Source organism: Leopardus geoffroyi, chromosome B4 (genome assembly GCF_018350155.1).
Source record: "Leopardus geoffroyi isolate Oge1 chromosome B4, O.geoffroyi_Oge1_pat1.0, whole genome shotgun sequence".
In the NCBI taxonomy this organism is placed as follows: domain Eukaryota; kingdom Metazoa; phylum Chordata; class Mammalia; order Carnivora; family Felidae; genus Leopardus; species Leopardus geoffroyi.
The window spans coordinates 16083889-16104277 of record NC_059341.1 but is presented as its reverse complement, the minus strand read 5'-3'; the positions used below and the strand labels follow the sequence as shown (position 1 = coordinate 16104277).

General features: G+C 45.2%; 1 protein-coding gene across 1 annotated transcript in view; it reads left to right on the top strand.

Annotated features, from left to right (window-relative positions):
- ST8SIA6 (ST8 alpha-N-acetyl-neuraminide alpha-2,8-sialyltransferase 6) overlaps positions 1-20389 on the top strand; it is a 150001-nt gene that overhangs the window by 46600 nt on the left and 83012 nt on the right. The window contains exon 3 of the mRNA XM_045463406.1: positions 15518-15607. Within this exon, the coding sequence (XP_045319362.1) occupies positions 15518-15607 (90 nt within the window). The remainder of the gene's footprint in view (positions 1-15517; positions 15608-20389) is intronic.

The window sequence follows — 20389 nt, the reverse complement described above, 5'->3', positions numbered from 1 at the left end:
TGAATTAAAAAAAATGCATTCAGTGGATAGAATAAATAGAACAGATTCCATTTTTGATAGAATTGAAAAAAGAGGTGTGTTAGATAACGAAAACGCTAGTACTGCGTGTGCCTTTATCTGAACTTCTCCTTGATTCTGTGGCGTTAATATGCACTTACGTTGATTACAGACCCATTCCTGTAAAGTTCTTGTAGGCAAAGTACCTAAAAGGCCTGTGTTTGGGGAACATGCAGTTTCGAACTGATGCAGCCTTTTTGAGGTAGCAGTGGATGGAGCCCCTGGGCTCACATTAGGGATTCATAGCACATCGGTCCCCACTCAGGGTCATCCCTGTGCGTGGCCTCGTCAGGCCTATCGCTTGACACTTAACAGGCGAATGGGGGCTCCCATGGGCTTGAGCTCCCCTCTGTCCAACATTTGGGGCTGCTCCAGAGTCTCAATTCCCACTTTAGCACCCTTGATTGGATTACTAATTTCTCTGAGCCCGTCAAGAGGGGCTGGGGCTGGCTTGGCCACTGGTGGATGGGTGGGATGGTGTGAGGCTCCGGGAGGCTAGAGCTGGGGGTTGGGTGAGGGCAGCTATTGTCCAGGGCAACAGGAGCCAGATGTCAGTGATGTGAGGGTAGTCACAGTGATTGCTGGCCATGGCCGAGAGGGATCCCTAAGGTGAAAACCGGGAAAGGCCAATCTGTCCCTTGGGAGTGGGGTCGGAAGTTGAGACTTGGGTTGAGGGACTTGGGTTGTGGGGACTAGGGAGGCCAGAGGGGCCAGAGCACTGCCAGAGGCTCAAAGCGATGGCAGTACTCAGCCTAGACCAGAGTGGGGGCTCTCCTTGCAAATGGGGTTGGACTTAGGGACAGAAGAAGACATCTTTAAAAGCATTTTTTTTTAATGCAAATTCGTTCACTGTGAAGTGCAATACCTTAAAAACTCATTAGAACTCATTGCCATGTATGATCCTATTCACAGAGACTAGTTTTTTGGATGAGTAGGAAATGGGAGTAGGAACTAGTTAACAAGCAAGAGGAAATAGCCTCCAGAGGGAAGGCACTTTAAAGGAGAACCTGAGCCCAGGGAAAGAGGTCCTCTCAGAAACGGCCTGAAATGGTCCTTTCCGAGTCTGGCAGGCAGCGCCCATGAGGTCTTCCAGACTCAGACGCAAGATAGCAAAGCGAAAAGTAAACATCCAGCCCCCCTCCCCCCAAATCCATACCCAGACGCAGGAGCTCTGATTGAAGCAGGTTCAGATTATTCCAGATTTTAAGTGAAATAACAGCAGCACATTTTATCAGATAGGAAATTGCGAATGGCAGATAGGAGATCGGTAGATTTTAATGTAATCGGGAGTTGAGGTTTGTTGAGTAGGGTTATTGCTCTGGAGGTGCATGGAATGAGACGTGACGTGATTGAGTGCGCTGCGTAGAACCCGGCACCACATTCCAGTGATTGTGTTTTGTCTTTTCAGGGATGATTACGTAGTGCTGTTTCCTTGTCGGATTTCATCTGTAATTCTATCGCTCCATTTTGAGATGGATAGGTCTCTTGGGATACTCTCCTAACGCTTCCTAATTACGGTTTACCTAAGCTCAGGAAATTCAGTTAGCCAATTCTCTTCCACTTTCATTCAATATTAATAAGAACGCTTGGACAGCATCATTTTAAACACAGTAAAATCTCAAATAAAATGAAGAGATACTAGGTTCTTCTGGGTAATTAAATCTTATAATTAGCTGGGGGGTTAATCAGAAAATCCTTTTGGTTCTAGTTCTTCCTGTTAATTTTTTTTTTTCTAGAATTTTCTCTTTTCAGTCTGAATGGCTCCAGAATCCTTTTTTTTTTTTTTTCCCTCCATGTGTTATAGTCTTCTGGTATCTCAGTTTTAGTTGCCATTTGCTCATTCACCCATTTGTTCAGATTTATTAGAGGGGGCCTCTGAGAGATGAGGAAGACACGATCGTGTCAAAGGCCGATATAGAGATGTATTAACAGTGAATTGAGGGCAAATTCTAGAAGTTGCTTTTTGAACAAACTCTAGTTTATAGTTTTTCATCATTGTCTTATAAAACATGAGTCACACAAAACATCTTGATCGATAGGGAGATTCTGTGTACTTCCTGTTGAACTGAATGAAGTAATTTCAGGATTTTGAAAATCATTTTTCTGTGACAGGGCCTTTTGCCTCATTTCACATTTATAAAATTGCCACAGTAAGATGAAATATTCTACTGGCTACTTTTATTTTATTATGACACATCCTTATTGCCATTTTATTTCATATCTAAGGTGCTGCCAAATGTTTGGACATGATTTCTGAAAGACTTTTTTGCGCTGATTTTCATTATGGTGACACTGACCTTAATTCCACAAGTAAACCCCAAATGGCCTTTATAAGATATATCACTATCCACTACGTTTTTTTTAGTTTATTTATTTATTTATTTTGAGAGAGAGACAGTCCAAGTAGGGGCGGAGCAGAGAGAGAGAGAAAGAGAGAGAGACAAAGAAAGAGAGAATCCCAAGCAGGCTCTGTGCTACCAGTGCAGAGCCCGATGTGGGGCTTGAACCCAGGAAGCCACGACATCAGGACCTGAGCAAAACCGAGAGACGCTTAACCAACTGAGCCACCCAGGCGTCCCACCATATGCTATTTTTTAATGTTAAACCAGTAAATTAGGATTTTGCTCACTGCTCAGATGTGTTCAGTGCCTAGCTTTGGGGATATTTATGTTTTCATAGCATATTATTTCCCTGGAGCTTCAATATTGATTAGGCAGCTCCTCCACATTGGTACCCGGTCTTTGCGTAGTTTGTATTGAGTCAGTTTCTCCTTGCTCCGATGATCAGAAACCGTTGCACCACCTTTGTTCATTTTGCTTTTTATTATTATTATTTTTTTAATGTTTATTTATTTTTGACATAGAGAGACAGAGCATGAGCAGGGCAAGGGCAGAGAGAGAGGGAGACACAGAATTTGAAGCAGGCTCCAGGCTCTGAGCTGTTAGCACAGAGCCCTACGCGGGACTCAAACCCACGAACCGTGAGATCATGACCTGAGCCGGAATCGGACGCTTAACTGAGTGAGCCACCCAGGCACCCCTGTTCATTTTGTTTTTTAAAGAAGAGTCTGTAAAAGCGTCTTCAGGAGGTTCCTAGTGTTTGACCCTAATGCTTTCCTGAAAATGAATATGAAGTATGATTTTATAAAAATGAGCCATGGACCTATGGGTTATAAGGCTGATTTTACTCTTTCATGACTAAGATTATTTTAAAACTGTAGTTGTGGTTCAAATATTTACATATTTTTTAATTTTTTTTAATGTTTATTATTTATTTTTTGAGAGACAGAGAGCACGAGCAGGGGAGGGGCAGAAGGAGAGGGAGACACAGAATCCGAAGCAGGCTCCAGGGTCCGCACTGTCAGCACAGAGCCCCACGCGGGGCTCGAACTCACAGACCATAAGATCACGATCTGAGCCAAAGTCAGAAGCTTAACCGACTGAGCCACCCAGGCACCCCACATATTTTTAAATTCTTAAGTGTTATCCGGTGGCCATATGGCTACCTCAGACACCACTATAGGCTCAGCATGGAATATAAGTAAAAGTTATTTTCCCAGTTAAATTTATATCTTACTATGCACTTCTCCAAGGTTTATTGATGAAATACTTAGTTGACAGAGAAATTTGTTTATTTTTTGGTTTGGATGAAGAGCTTTGATTGAGATTGCATAGCTCATAGGGACACTTAAACATGGATTTTATTTAAAAAAATTTTTTTTTAACGTTTATTTATTTTTGAGACAGAGAGAGAGCATGAACGGGGGAGGGGCAGAGAGAGAGGGAGACACAGAATCCAAAGCAGGCTCCAGGCTCTGAGCCATCAGCCCAGAGCCCGACGTGGGGCTCGAACTCACGGACCGCGAGATCGTGACCTGAGTTGAAGTCAGACGCTCAACCGACTGAGCCACCCAGGCACCCCTTAAACATGGATTTTAAATGCCATTTTAGATACATTTGCAACTCACGTCCATTGGCATTCTCTCAGAAAAGGCCATGTCCTTCACTTACCGTCCAGTTTTCTGGAACAGTCCCCATCGGTGGGTTGCGTTTGATGGGGTGGTGGGGCCGAATGAAGGTATTAGTGACAATGGAGGCTGGTTGTGTGTTCTCTGTAGCAGAGCTCCCGGGAGGCTGAGCACTGTGCCTTGACTCAGAAAAGCAATTATGTTAAATGTTCTCAGTACCATAAATCTCCTCTTAAATTATTTCCCTCCTTGAGCTTTTCATCTGAAAATTTAAAAACCGCAACAAACTCTTGTTAGTGGCATGGTAACTTAGCTCACTTTACTCTTGTAATTTTTCAAATTATTTCATCGTTTTTCCCACTAACGCTACTGGCTGTGAGGCAGTCCTGCATTTCTTGAAAGTCTTATTCTAGGCTGTTAGGAGAAAACAATCAGGGTAGAAGAACGTGATCATCGATCAAGCTTAAGACTTTGTTGGGGCACCTGGGTGGTTCAGTCGGTTAAACGTCCGACTTTGGCTCAGGTCATGATCTCATGGTTCTTGGGTTCAGTCCCTGTGTGGGGCTCTGTGCTGATGGCTCAGAGCCTGGAGCCTGCTTCGGAATCTGTGTCCCTCTCTCTCTGCCCCTCCTCCGCTTGTGCTCTGTCTCTCTCAAAAATAAATAATCATTACAAAAATCATAAAAAAGAGTCTTTTAAAAAAAGAGTAAGACTTTGTCACTCAAAGTGCAATGCTCAGTCAAGTAAGATTGGCATCACCTGGGAGCTCAGTAGAAATGCAGAATATTCGGGGGCACCTGGGTGTCTCAGCGTTAAGCATTCAGCTCATTTAAAAAAATTTTTTTTTAATGTTTATTTATTTTTGAGAGACAGAGACCAAGCATGAGTGGGGATGGAGCAGAGAGAGAGGGAGACACAGAATCCGAAGCAGGCTCCAGGCTCTGAGCGGTCAGCGCAGAGCCAGATGCGGGGCTCAAAACCATGAACCATGAGATCATGACCTGAGCTGAAGTCGGTGCTTAACTGACTGAGCCACCCAAGCACCCCAAGCATCCAGCTCTTGATTCCAGCTCAGGTCATCATGTCATGGATCATGGGATCAAGCCCCAAATCGGGCTCCTTGCTGACACCACAGAACCTGCTTGGGATTCTCTCTCTCTCTCTCTCTCTCTCTCTCTCTCTCTCTCTCCCCCTCTCTCCCTCCCTCCCTCCCTCTCTCTCCGCCCCTTCCACCCCATTCTCTCATTCAAAATAAATAAATAAACTTAAAAAAAAAGAAACAAATGCAGAATATTAGGCCCAATCCCAGACCTCCCGACTGAGAATCTGGATTTTAGTAAAATTCCCAGGTGATTCAGAGGCGCATTGCAGCTTCAGGAGTGTTGCTTTAAGAGGCACCCTCAAAAATGACAGTCCCCGCGAGGGCTCCTGCTGAGTCCCGTTTAAGCGAGCTCTCTGTTCCATTTACTGTGCTGAGCGTGTTCACGCATTGTCTCTTACAAACTGCGTCAAATCTGCAGACGGTGTTATCCCCATTTTGCGCACGAAGCTGAAAGCACAGAGGAGTTAAAGAACTTTCTTGGAGCTAAGCGCCTAGCGGGCCACGGCTCTGAACTGTGGTCTGTTTGCCATCAGAGTGTATCTTCTTGATCAGGGTGATCTGTTTATTCAATTCGGAAATGTCTTCAACACTCTCGTTCGGAGTGTTGGAACATAGTTTTGTTAAAAAGGTAAAATCATGCCTCTCATGTAGATAGGAAAATGAACACCTTTGAGAGATTGTGTTTAACTCATCCGTAAAGAAACTGGTAAGGTGTTACAACCAGTTCAAAGGAACAGACAGATTTATAGATCAAGAATATTGAGACGAATGATTAAACGGAGGCAAACCTAATTTTCCCTCTGTGGGGGAGCGTTGTGTCTCCACTGGACATAATTCATTTGTATGCCTGTTGACAAGAATTATTTTGCATTGCTGTCAGCTAGCTGCAATTTATAGAATTGCAAAATAGCTCTGTTAAAGAAAAAATTATTCATGACACTTGTTAAAGCGGTAAAGCAGACTATAGAGTTCTGTCGGGACAGGTATGGGGGCCACCACAATGGGGTGTTTAGCGGAGAGAGATTGGGCTCAACTCTGGGGACAACAAGGATATGGGGGAGTTTATAGCTAAGGAGCACATGGGGGCAGGGGTTAGTGGATGAACACTTACTAAAAGGAGGCATCCGGGTAAGGGGGCATTCTGGCTGAACTGGCCTGGCAGGATTCTCCCTGAAGGCAGGCCAGGGTGGTCAGATATCACCTGGGGAAAAGTGGGGGATGAGGAATTGGGTTAGATATTCAGGGTGGTCACATGTGGAGGGTAAGGGATTCGGGCCAAACTGACTTAGCAGGATTCTTGCTAAAATTGGACTCTGAAGGACACGCCCCAGGACGGGGTCTAGTTGAAAAAGCTCAAGGAACCTGACGACAGTTTGATCAAGGAGAGGGTCTTTTCAGCTCCCATAGGTTCAGATTCGGGGTGGGGGGCAGGTGGTGCTTGCTGTAGACTGTGAATAGCCCTCCACTGAAGGTAGATTTCCCCCCTATTAGTGGAAGTGGCATCGGAGAGTGGGGAAGAACACAGAGCGATAGCTCGTGGCTTCAAAACTCCAGTTCTAACTAGCACAGTGATTGTAGATATATCCTTTAATCTTACCGTGCTGTTTTCCTCATCTGTAAAATGGACAGAGTGCCTACTTTGTATATTTATTTGAGGAATAAATGAGGTGACATATGTATGAAGTGTTTGAAACGACACCTGGTGCCTAACGTCCACGCAATACGTGTTGCCATTGTCTTTATGCTTCACGAGGAAGGCATAGTGGAATTTTTGCTTCAAGGAGTATAGATATTAGTATTGAAAATATACTCCGTTTGTCCAAGATTTTCAAATTCAAAGCATGTTAAGAAAAAGTCAAACCAGGGGTGCCTGGGTGGCTCAGTTGGTTAAGTATCTGACTCTCGGTTTTGGCTCAGGTCATGATCTCACAGATTTCTGGGTTCGAGCCCCGCATCGGACTCTGAGCTGACAGTGTGGAGCCTGCTTGGGATTCTCTCTCTCTCTCTCTCTCTCTCTCTCTCTCTCTGTCTGTCTACCACCGCCCCCCCCCCCCACCGTCTGTCTCTTTCAAAATAAATAAATAGACTTTAAAAAAAGTCAGAATGATTTTGGCTGTATCGTGCAAGAAGATATTGTTGATGGTGGGTTAAATAAATACTTAGAAATGCCACAGTGTGGACAAATCCCACCCGACTCCACACATGTGAGCTTATCTCCAGTCCCCAAGGATCTCACACTTAAGGACAGTGCAGTGAGACACGAATGCTCCAACGCTTGTCACTTGTCTTCCTTTTGTTCCCAACGTGCTTCTATTTTATTTCATCTCTATTTTGACCCTACTGTTGCCCATCTGGATTTGAAGTTTTAATTAATCTCCGGATCAGACTTGTCCTTTTGGTTACTCACTGTTAGTGCTTCCTGTCTGCCCGAAAGGACTCACACCTGCTCCTGGCCAGCCTGTTCCCCTCGGGGCAAGCTGTGGGGCGGAAGAGCTGAAATTTACCAGAAGTGGGAGTCTATGAGGTTCATTACTGTGGATCTTTCCTTCAACATCATAGCGATGGGCAGCGATATTGTAAATGGTCAAGGGAAAATTTTGTGCTTCATTGGTTAAGTTTGCATTGTTCAGACAACGCACCTCGGAGTTATCTGGTCCTGATCCTTTGGGAGCAGTTTCACAACTCTGTAAGTTATAGTTAACTCAGCAATATGCAAACGATGTCCTACCAGCAATATGCAAACGACCTGGTAGAGGTCCACTTGATTTCCCCACCCCCTCTCCACTGGTTTTGCCCCCCTTTGGACATTCATCCCGATATTCCTGGTCTATAAATGTGTCTGTGCTGTGGATTCTCCTTTGAACTGATTCTCTCCTTATGAATAGAACAAAATCTTTAACGCGTGTTCATTTCACATCTGTATGAGATGTATGACTTTGCATTTTTGAAAGCTATCTTTCAACAGTGGTAGGGGGGCAGAATACATTATGGCTACTGATTTAGTGAGAGAGAGCTACCCAACTAATCTCTGTCAAGGGTGACCAAAGACCGGCAAACATTAAGGTGAAACCAAGTTAGCAAGAGATTGTTTTGCAGAAACCTGCATTTTCAGTTGGCTGCAGTGTTCATGTGGAAAAGAATGAAGTTCTGCGTGGTCATTTTAAGAGCACTTACTGTTATTTTGAATTACGTGACATCCGCCAAAACACAGATTCACGGTTCCTTGAAATTAATATTACAGAAAACAGCCAGCGCTCATTCCGCAAAGTCAGCCTGATAAGTGCGCGTTTACCTGTCTGTCGTCCTCACCAGACTCTTTGCTTTAAGGCAGCAAGGACACTGTCTTGTCCACTGTCCTATCTCCGATAGCCACCATTGCCAGTGGCCCAGGCTATGGGCTCCACTGATACATGGCTAACGACTGAACAAAGAGGCAGCCCAGGGTCTGCCCCTCATCTCTGTAAGGCGCCGAGACTTGGTTTGGCCAGTTCCTGTGTGTAAAGGCAGACTTGTGTTAACCAGGCTGCTAGAATAATCAAGCTATGCAGTGGGCTGGGTACTTGGCCTTTGTCTCTCAGGGAAACTATAGGGTGAGGGGGGGGGCACATTAATAATTAGAACCTTTGCTTGATGACGTTGAAGTCAGAGCATAGGTGGTCACTGTCACCTCTTACACGTCTCTATAGGGGGGTTTCCGCTGGTGGTCAGGAGACACTCCTGGCTTATAGCTCCTCTTCCCGGGAGCAGGGAAGGAGCCTGAGAAGTAAATGGGAAAATTCCCATTCATTGGGCTCTTTCCAGTTTTAGGCTGCATTCTCCATCTGTTAAAACATTCTTTCTTCTGAGAGAGTAAAACTGATTAGGTTTTACGCTTTTCATCTAGGTAACACCTTCCAGTTTTGCCCCCTTTATGGCCACCGGACAAAGGATTTGCATGGTCTTGAAAGTCCTTAGTCACCTACGGACATTATTCTTTGGGATATTTTACTTGTCCAGGGGACAATGGCATGATGGCATTCACTGCAAGTGATGCTCAGAAGGTGATGTAAACTCTGTTTTCGAGGTCTTAGTGGTTGCCCACTGAGTACTGGGCACATTATTTTGTAGGGGTTGAATCACTTTTTTTTTTTTTTTAAAGAGGTATTTTTTTTGCATCCTCAGAGGCTTAATTTTTATCCTCTTGCAGGAGCTGTGTGGTCCTTAAGCTTCCTGCTATTTTGTGAAATTTTGCCAGGTGGTTTTGTAAAGTGATCGCTTTCGACTCAAGGCTGACTTAAAGAGACAGAATTTCTAAAAAGCAGATCAGCCACACAGATAATGATGGCAGAAATGCTTGTTTCTGTGTACGTTTTTCCCCCCAGTTCTTATTAAAGAGTTTTTTTTTTCCCTCTGACATATACTGAAGTGATTGAAGATGTGCCTGAAGTCTTGGTTGCCAGAACCAAATAAATAAGTTCTGTAATTAAATAATACAAGCCATCAGAATCCATAATGTAAGACTTGCAAGGAATGGAGAATTTGTACCGTTTAGCAGTTAGCAAACTGTCGGCGAAAGAGGAGCCCGGAGTCTTTGGGGCTGCGTCCTGGATGGCTCTGTAGGTCCAGTCAAGAAGTGTGGAGCCTGTCCTGAGGTGGCTGGAGCGGGGGGGAGGGGGGTTCCAGATGGACTTAGCCCAGGGAAATGACAGGATCCAATGTGCATGCGCAACACCACCCCTAGGGGGCAGTTAGGTTGGAGCAAAGGGGGAGAGAGGTTGGTTGAGGTGTTTGGAGAAAGCAGGCTGGCTGAGGAGAAAAGGCGATTGGAGGGAGTCCTGGGGAATGCTGTCACTGAAGACCAGCCAGTTATGTAAAAGTAACAGGCAGAACAGGAAGAAGAACCCTGAAGAACAGGGAGAGAGGACTGTGATGGGAACCAGGTGCAGCGTGGAGGGTCTGCAGCTCAGATGGCGGGACATAAAGGAGGACTGAAATAACCCCTGGCTTTGGTGATGCTTCCCCAGAACAGTTTGGCGGATTTGTGGGGAAAGAAAAGTGAATGCAGCGGGGTACAGTTGGAAGGCGAGGCAAGGCAGTAGGCAAAGGAGAAGAGCAGAATGAGTTTTGTTTGGTTTTGACCTTGAGATGGCAGAGAATTGAGCCTGAGGAGGAGGAGGGGGCAGTGGGAGGGAAAGGGTGAAGGTTCAATGGAGAGCAAAATGAAGGGGGCGGGTCCAGATCTCAGGGGAGACGGGGAGGGAGGGGCTGGCAGGTGGATTATCCTTTTGTGGAGCAGAGAGACTTTTTCCTCTAAGAAGGAAAGTAAGGATGTCTGATCCCTAAAGATCAGTTCACACGTGGCAGCGACATTTTTCTGTGAGATGGGACACATGATCGAGAAGTTCAGAGGGCAGAGAATGGTAAATGGGCAGGTAGCCATTGAGGGAAATGGGAAGAGAAGGTAGCTGGCGACCTGTAACATTATCATCAAGGTGGAAAAAGGCTGAACGGATCGGGCACCATGCCTTTATCAAGGCACCAACCACCTACCTGTATGATTTTTTTCCCCCAGCAGTCCTGAGGGGTCAGGTGCAGCCATGTAGTATGCCAGGGGCTGTCGTGCTCCATTACTGCAGCTTTGCAAGGTGAAGTGACAGAATGCTAAGGGAGCAGGCGACTGAGAGCACTGAAAGGATGCCACGAATGTCACAAATGAGTAGGTAGGCAGTCTCACACAGTGACTCATGAGCAGAGACCGTGATCTCATAATGGAGTGATTAAAGAGGCATTGGCGGGGTAGTTAGAGCCATCTCTGCTCTCTGATCTGGGAGGCTGCAAGCGCTGACTTGATCCAAGGTCTAGTGCCTCTCCAGGAGGATGGCCAGTGTCTCTTCTTCTTCTTCTTCTTTTTTTTTTAATTTTTGTTTTAATGTTTATTTTTGACAGAGAGAGAGAGAGAGAGAGAGCACGAGTGTCTGAGCGGGGGATGGTCAGAGAGAGAGGGAGACACAGAATCCGAAGCAGGCTCCAGGCTCTGAGCTGTCGGCACAGAGCCCAACACGGGGCTCAAACTCATGAACCCAAGATCGTGACCTGAGCCGAAGTGGGACGCTTAACTGACTGAGCCACCCAGGCTCCCCATGCCAGTGTCTCTTCTGTGACTTGTCTTGGGAGCAAGCTGTGTAGCTCAGTAGGTCATAGGTCGCCTGATCCTGTCTTTACCTAATTCTGGTAAGAAGTGTGTTAGAAGAGCCTTCACCAAAAAATTGAAATAAAATTGAAATTAAAAAAAAAAGTCTGAGTCAACAGAAATAGAATTCTTATTTTGAGCCCGAAAAAGTCTGGCCCCATGGGTTTTGGTTATTAGAGCTCATCTGGCAGCCCTCCTCATTCCTGTGCTTTTTCTCCCTAGACGCAACTGCTCAGACTATGAACTTGAGTTAGTTTGTGGGAGGGGGGCCCTCCACTGATGTCCTGACTTCTGCCTGCGTAGGAACTTCCTCACAGCAGGCTGTGATATGCTTCACCTCTGTAGCTTCCCTTTTCACGTTCTCCCTGACACCTGCTGCTTTCAGCTGGGCCGTTCCAACCCGATTGCCGAGAATCCCTTCTGGGTTACATATCAGCCCACACTTGTCTCGTGGCAATCTCTTGCTCCACCAAGTTGGCTCTGACTCCAGGTCTTTAGAATCCCTACTTGTACCTTGATCATTTTTTTCTCTTTTGACATGTCTGAGAGATATCCCCAAATCCAGAAGTTAGAGAGGACTTAGACGTCTATCTTCATTGGCGGTGGGGACCAGCTTCTCAAATAGGGTCTGTCTCCGGGTCATGTCTTCTCTCAAATCAGAACGGCGAAAGTTTCTTCTTTTACTCTCCAAAGAGCAAGTGACTCTTTTGTGGTTCTCCTAAAGCTCTCAGATCCAAGCCACATCTAACTCTTACTTATTCTCATAGCAGAGAGGTCTGACGGGCTAGCCCAACCAGATGATCTCACCTTCTCCCTGGAAGGCCTAATGCTCTCCACATCTCCCAGGACTCCTGGTGTCTCTTAGGGTCTCAGGTATTCAAGCATTTCAAAACATGGCAGTTCTATTGTTAATTTGTATTTCTGTCTTGAATAACAAACATAGTTGAAAACGCCATGCGCGAGGAGGAGACTTCTCTAGAGGGCAGCAAAAGGGGCTGTATCGATCAGATGCCTCAGGTAGACAAATGTCTGAAGTTCACAGTTGTGCCTATGAGTATCTTAATGCCTTCCTAGGCAGGTTTTAAGGACATTAGATGAAAAGGAAGAAAACTTATGAAGTCTCTGAATGAGAAGAGGACAGGAAAAAAACAGAAAGCAAAGAGAACTAACTCCGGGGACTTCCCTTTCTGTTCCTCTCACGGTGAAGCAGCTTCTAGGGGTGGGAGAAGTTTCTGACCCCTGTGTTCATAACCATGACTGGTTTGGGGAAGGAATACAATGATGCCTTTAGGAGAATACAAAGGGACCATGTATTTAGTGACTTCTGGGTGGGTTTTGAAAAATTTTTCTTTAACGTTTATATATTTTTGAGAGAGAGCAACAGAGCGCCAACAGGAGAGGGGCAGAGAGAGAGGGAGACACAGAATCGGAAGCAGGCTCCAGGCTCCGAGTTGTCAGCACAGAGCCCGACGTGGGGCTCGAACTTATGAACTGTGAGATCATGACCTGAGCCGAAGTTGGACACCTAACCGACTGAGCCGCCCAGGCGCCCCAACTGCTGTGTATTTTTATACACACCCGTGTAAGCCCTTGTCTTAGTCTGTTGAGGCTGCTGTAATGAAATACTATAGATTGAGTGGCTTATAAGCAACCCAAATGCATGTCTCTGTTCTGGAGACTGGAAGTCCACGATGGTGGCACCTTCAGATTTGGGGAGGGCTCATTTCCTCAGAGACGGTCTTCCTGTAACTGTAACCTCACATGGCAGAAGGGGACTGGACCGGGCATGTCAGGCTGATTTTATAAGGGCACTGATTGCATTCATGAGGCTCCCTCCCCCCTCCGTGACCTTCATCACCTGCCAAGGGGTCAGAATTTCTATATGCGAATTCTGGGGGGACACAGACATTCCCTCTGTAGCATCCCTATAACTACTCTATTGAGTAAAGATTTTTAAAAAGGAAATGGCCAAGCCTGGCCCTACCGATACTACGGACTCTGTTTTTTTGCTATGACTTCCTACTCTGTCTTCACTTTATACCAGATCCTCTCATTTGCTTTCCATCGGTCTGTCTGTGATTTCAGTTGGGCAAAACTGTTCTGACTTTTTATTAACAAAGATCCTCTCCAATTTAAGGCAAGTTGGAGGATGCTCAACCCTGACTGGTGCCTCCTGGTCACAGTCCCACAATTCAATATTGCAAAGCCATCATAATTCAAAGCACTGTTGGCTGGGTAATTCGCTTCATTAGCGATGCCGCCTGAATAAAATACACAGCAAATTCGAAATAAACAAATCCTTGGAAGGTACGATGATGCAATTGGAAAGCACAGAAGGTCAGGCATGGAGGCAGAGGAGGGAGAAGGAGGAAGGCAGCGGGGGAGGGGGAGAAAAATCAGATCAGGATGAAGAGGGATTCTGTGAGTCTCTAAGTGCTCTGTGGACAGTGTTTTTAGAAAGCATTTCTGCACCATACCAGCGAATTGATTATGAGGCTGTCTTGTGTCTATCTTTACCTCCACACCTCCTGCTCCCCTCACTTCCCATATCCAGTTTATTCCGAAGTCCTGTCCATCTCACCTCCAGAATAGATCTCAAGTCTGTCAGCTCGTGACTCCCGCTTTGCAATCAGGTTGGGCCCGCGGCTGGCGCTGGCTGGGCTAATGCATTCAGGTGCTGGGTAGGACTTTCCAGCGCTTTCTTCTCCTGCCACGGCAGGTACTGAAGCGGGTTGTGGAAATGAAGGTGCCACAGGACCGGAGCTGTCTGGGTCTGTGCATCACAAGGAGCACAGCTGCTCAGGGTAGCTCGGTGGGCATGCGAGCCATCGAGGGGCAGACCTTGCCGTGTAAAGCTGGGTGTGTTGTGATCACATCACAGTCCACCGTATCCTGACTAGTGACACAAACCGCCCTCCTCTCTCTCCTAACCTGCCCCCCTTTTTGGCAGCCCTATCACCTCTTGTTTCTCAGCGAGGCGAACCTCTTAAAACATACATCAGTGTCACATTACTCTCCTGCTTCCCCTTGTTATTAGGATAGATCTATAACACTCTGGGCTGGCCCCCCATTCTGGGGCCTTTGTACCTGCTTTTTCCTCTACCTGGAACCTTCCCCCCACTTCCCAAGGTTCACCCAGCTCACGGAGATTATCCTTTCCATCTCTGTCCTAAGCACCACTGTCTCAGAGGCCCCCTCAGGATGGGGGGGGGGGGTCTCCTTGTTACACTCCACTGTCGCATCCACTGCTGTTTTCATGATCCCAGTGACAGTTCCTAATTCTGTATTCATTTGTGTGGCTCTTTGTTTGTTCAGTATCTTTCTCCCTGACCCGAAGGCCTGCTGTGTCAGGGACAGGACCCTTGTCTGTTACAGCTGCCTAAGCATCCTGTGCCTGCCCCTAGCCTATACCAGGTTCTCAGCAAAAATGTTCAGGATGAATAAATAAATGCATTTAATGCTAAGTCAGAACTGTACATGTATTTTGGAAGTCTCAGGAAAGTGATACTGGATACTTTTTTGAGGATTTACTGTTTCAGTCATGGTACCAAGGGCTTTACATTATTTTCTATATCATGTATATATCACGATGATAACAGAATGGGGGGGGGGCCAGACTAGAGACCTGGAAGCTGAGGTCTGGTGTGATTAAATAGCACAGGTGTGTTTTCAAGGCTCATGAGGCCGCCCAACTCCATAATCCATTTCCTTCCCTTGATTTTTAATTTGGTTTCTGTCCAAGTCCAATTTTCCAAGTTCGTGAAACAATAGCAACCGACCTTTATATCACGGCATTATAAAAATCAAGCGCCAGATTTCCCTTGCTTTCTTTTTGGCGAGACCTACTGATCTCCAGTGTCTGCGTGCTTTCTGCCAGAGACAATGTCTTTGAAAAATGTTTATGTCCTATGCAGTCTTAAAACTAGTCAATAATGTGTTCATTGTAAATACGAACCACAAAATATGAAAACCTGAAAATACGAAGTCTTCCACAGAGAGTTCATTTCCGTTTGACTTTATAGTGCGAGATTTTTTTTTTTTTTTTTAATTGAGACCCATCAGAGGTGAAAATACCCATTTCCTTTTCCATGGGGAAATTCATTATGGAATGAAATTCAGACTTCATTTGGGTGTGCTTTATCAATTAAATCTGCATTTCGTTAACAACATCCTATACCTCTCATTTTAAATCAATCTTTTTAAAATCTCTTTCATGAAACAGCACATATCTGAATGAGAAGTCACTCCGGCTGACGGAAACATGCAAAAGTCTGCAACACGGCTTTGCGACTTTATCTAGCAAAGTAAAAAGGTAAGTTCTACTTTTCACACTTAATTTAATTGTAAAATCGGTGTTTTGCATTCAAAATATTTTACAGCACCTTTGCAACCATTTGGAAAATAAGACTGTGTTCATGCTGTGGCTTGACCTTGGGCTCTGAGAAGCTCTCTCTGGCGAGGAGAGTGGACGGTGCAGACCAGGGTAGCGGGGATTCAATGTATCTGTCCCTGGATCTGCGTTCACTAAAACACCATGTAGTTTTACTGGCTAGACTTTTCCAGGCCATCATTGGACCCTATCCTAGAAAAAGGCACATGTGTTTGTACTGAATTGCTTATATCCAGAAAGGTAACAGATTTACCCCTCGTCCTGAGTGTGGGTCACCTTAAACTTCCCCCCTGCTTCTAATCCTGTATTTTATACCATCTTCTTCATACTGGGAAGGTGGATCTAAAAGCTCCAAGCTTCGCGTATGGAAGGGCCCTTGGTGGCCTGAAACTGATGGGGGTGGTATTGCCTTGACTATACCTGGAAGGAGCAGAATCTGACAGTGCTGGGTGAAGGCTGGGCAGGTGGGGTAGGGGGGCCTGTGGTTACACCTGGAATCTTCCTCAGAGGAGCAAAGCTGAGTTGGATGTAGTATTAATGATACTAAAGGGAACCCAGGATCTGTGAGGTAGGTCTCCCTGGAGAGTGGCACATAGACTGTCCCAACTCTTTGGGCAGAAAAGGGAAATGTTTCACAGTGTAAGTGTTCCTGCTGTGTAAGGAACCCCACACATTTTACTTGGAGACCTCAGCTACTATTCTGGGCCAGAGGAACATATCCAGTGCAGGAAGACAGTACCAGGGTGATCACCCTTGACGTCCCGAGCGTCTCTCTTTGTCTGAACCTCTTGACTGCCTGGATCCTTGAAATTGTTAGCGAGGCCTGATCCTGGGTAAGATCCTGATTTGAGTTAATCGGGTGTGACCATCCAATCCTGTATGTTAGCTCAGTTAATTACAAAAGGATAGCCCTAATAAAATTTTGGTTTTCTTTTCCTTAAATTCCAATGGATGGGCCTTAAGCTTCCTGGAAAAATCCACTGTGCCTTATACCTTACATCTGCCACACCTGATCTACTCCTCTCCCTAAGTTTAGTCTGTGCCTTTCTTTGCCCTGGAATGTTGACCAATGAGAACTTCATCAATATATTCCTTGCTCCTTTTGTCATCTAGTTTTCCTTGGATTTGACCCAGAGGGGAGCACTAGAAGGAGAACGGAAAGAGGGAGGAAGGAAAAAGATCTTGCTTGGTGGTGTTGCTTTAGGTTAACTACCTCCTTGACCAAAGGAAAGTGCTGCATCTTGAATGAAGGTCATGACTTTTGTTAGGTGCCTCTTTGTCCCATTCCCTCTGCCTTCATTCTCTTCATTGGACTCTTCAGTTCAGGAAGAAACTGTTAACAGTCCCCTGGCATCGTACTTGTGTTTCCCTGCATCCAGCCCAAGCCTTTTGAAAAAGTCCCTCTTTAAGCTCTTCTTAAATGACACAATTGAGTGGGCCATCATTTCTGCCAGGACTCTTGCTCACCGGAGATGGGCCAGAAGAAACTCTTAGAAGCGCTTCCCTCCTCTCATGATCGATTTATTGAATTTGGGGATGGACTTAAAGTAGCACACGCATCACCGATGGTGCAGCGCGTCTCTCTTGGGCATGTTGTAGCTGTTGTTTTGTTCGTTGGGTGTGGGGATTTACAGGCCTTTTTCTGAAACTTGTCCCACGGGTCTCGAATCCCAAACCTGCCGCGTGCTCCGTGCATCGGACTTGTGGCACATGTTGAAAAGCTGGTCCATGCTCTACCCTGTCACAAGCCAGTTGGACTCCTTGTGTGACTCAGCAAGTGAAAGTTGCCATTGACTTTCTTCAGCGTTCTGTCTGACATGAACTATTCTTGCTCCCCAAAGTGACGAGAGTCCTCAACGTAAGGACCATCCATAGTTGTGCGTTGGAGCAAAGCACTTGAGTCAGCATGGGAGAAAATTCGTTAATCGTGGAAGGTGGTTTTTTTTTTTTTTAAGGCCAGAATTGAACAACTTTATTACGTGTGTCAACAAGGACGGTTAGCTGCAGTGTGCTAATGAGAATGTCTGTGTGCATGCCCTTATGTTTGCTCTCTCACTTTTCTGTTGTTTTGGATTTGGTGCTAAGACCTCTTCTCTGCCATTCTTTAGGGGGATGCATTTCCATTATGCACACAATTTTCGACTAGCTCACATAATTAGCCTGCGCTGGTGTTCTGTTTGGCAAAGGTCTAGAGAGAGCAAGCATGAATTGCCCATTGTTATGAAAGTGTTATTTTGCACACAGGAGACTAATTTTTTTTCAGCTGCATCGTCTATTGTCAGGAATTGTGTGTTCTGCGACTCGGTGTTATTACGGATTTACAGGGGACAATCGGGAAGGCCATTCAATATATAGTGATAAAAAGTAATTTCATTTTCTTAGAAATAATTATTTAGCTCTGTCTTTTGTCATGGTCCGTTAAAGACTTAGAATCTTCTCATTCTTCAGCCGGTTTGTCTCTTTCAGTTTGCTACAATAGAATCTAGGAAGACAGAGTCATAGTGGGAGGGAAATTGCTCTTTTTCTCCTTTGGTCTTTAGTCCAGTTTTAAATAAAAGAAAATTAAACAGTTGCCACTTGGAGGACAGCAGGATGAGAACTGTGTACCACAATTCTTTATTGTCTAGGACTATGAGCTCTGGGGATGTGGTACCATCCTGTTGCCTTGCTGAAGCCAAAAAGTGTGGGTGGTTGTAGCACTCACCTGCTCCCTGGCCGGGGCAGGTGAGTGTGAGTGGTCATGGTATTCTCCTGCACCCAGCCAAGAGCTGGCATGCACTCACAGACAAGGCACATCCCACTATTCCCGAAACTCACTGGTGGGCGCACATTGTCAAAACATTTTCCTGCTGCCTTTTTGAAGTCAGCAAGCATGTCCCAACCCCAACACTGGCTGCCCAGTTAAAGCCAGTGGGCATATGCAGTCCACACAGGGAACACCCTTTGATTGCCTGGCCTTGGTGGCCAAGGGGGCTGGAGTCCTTAAGCTTCCCAGAAAGGTAACAATTCAGAGGGTACTTACTGGCAGGCCACCACGCCTGGGGCACCACACAGACAGCAGACTGAAGAACAACCGTCTTCCTCTGAAAAAGGCCGCCTTCCTCGGCCTGGAGCTTCAGCCTGAGGGACAGGCTTTAGATTCCCCACATACCCGGAGGCTGAGGAAGTGCTTCCAGGCAGGCACTATCTTTGAGCAGCAGCCTGGCCTCCCTGCAGCTTGATGAGACCCCCCAGTGAGAAGGTTATATACTCATCCTGAGCCCCGATTTTTGCACTCTTGCCCAGAGGACACCTCTGGATCTCCTGCATGATTGTGACCCCACAGGAGTGTATATATTCACATACTTTAGAAGCTGCTGCCTGAGGGTCTGGCTTCCAGTCAGCCTGAAACTTGGTGCTAAATGGGGTTCCTGCCCTTGGAACACTCACAGTTCTTGGCACACTCTTAAAAACAGAGACAAATCAAGAATAAATTAATTTTGTGGTTTAGACAATCACAGAGGTTCAAGAGCTAGGGCAAGATTGAACAAGAAGGTTCATCACCTACCCAAGGCCACTTTGTCAAGACTATGAGGGGTAACTGCTTCACCTATTACACAGAATCAAACACAGAGTCAAACAACTTGAGGAAACAGAGAAATATGTTCCTACTGAATGAAGAAGGCAGAACCTCAGAAAAAGACCTTCATGATATGCAGATAAATAATCTACCTGATGAAGAATTCAAAGCAATGACCATCAAGTTGCTCACTGAACTTGGGATGAACACCATGAGAGCGTCAACAAAGAGAATGAAAATGTAAGAAAGTACCAGACAGAAGTCACAGAGCTGAAGAATACGATAACTGAACTGATAAATACACTAGAGCAGTTCAGCAACAGACTCGATAAAACGGAAGAACAGACCAGCAAGCTGGAAGACAAAGCAGTGGAATTCACTTAGAGCAGCAAACAGAAAGACTTAAAAAATGAAGATAACTTAAGAGACCTAAGGGACAACATCCAGTGGAACAGCATTTACATCATGGGGGTCCCAGAAAGAGAAGAGGGAGAGAAAGGATCAAAATACTTATTTGGAGAAATAATGGCTGAAAATTTCCTAACCAACCTGGTAAAGGAAAAAGACATCCGGGTCTAAGAATCCAGAAAATCCAAAATAAGATGTGTCCAAAGAGATCCATACCAAGACACATTAGAATTAAAATGTCAGAAAGAGAATATATTAAAAGAAGCAAGAGAAAAGCAAATTGTTATTGACAAGGGAAAACCTGTAAGTCCATCAACAGATTTCTCAACAGAAAATTTGCCAGGTCAGAAGGGAGTGGCAGGATTATATTCAAAGTGCTAAAAGGAAAGAAAAAAAAACAACCAAGAATACTCTACCCAACAATGTTATCATTCAGAATTGAAGGAGAGGTAGAGTTTTCCAGAACCCAGAAGCTAAAGGCCTACTGCTACTAAGGTGGCCTTGTAAGAAATGTTAAAAGGGACTTTTTAAGCTGAAAAGAAATGGCACTAATTAATAACAAGAAAATCTGAAAGTAAAAATCTCACTGGGAGAAGCAAATATATAGTAAAGATAGTGTATTAATCGCTTAAAAAACTATTATAAAAGTTAAAAAACATAGTTAAAATCAACTAAAACTCCAACAATTAAAGTCTACATAAAATAAAAAGAAGTAAAATGTGATCTCAAAAATATAA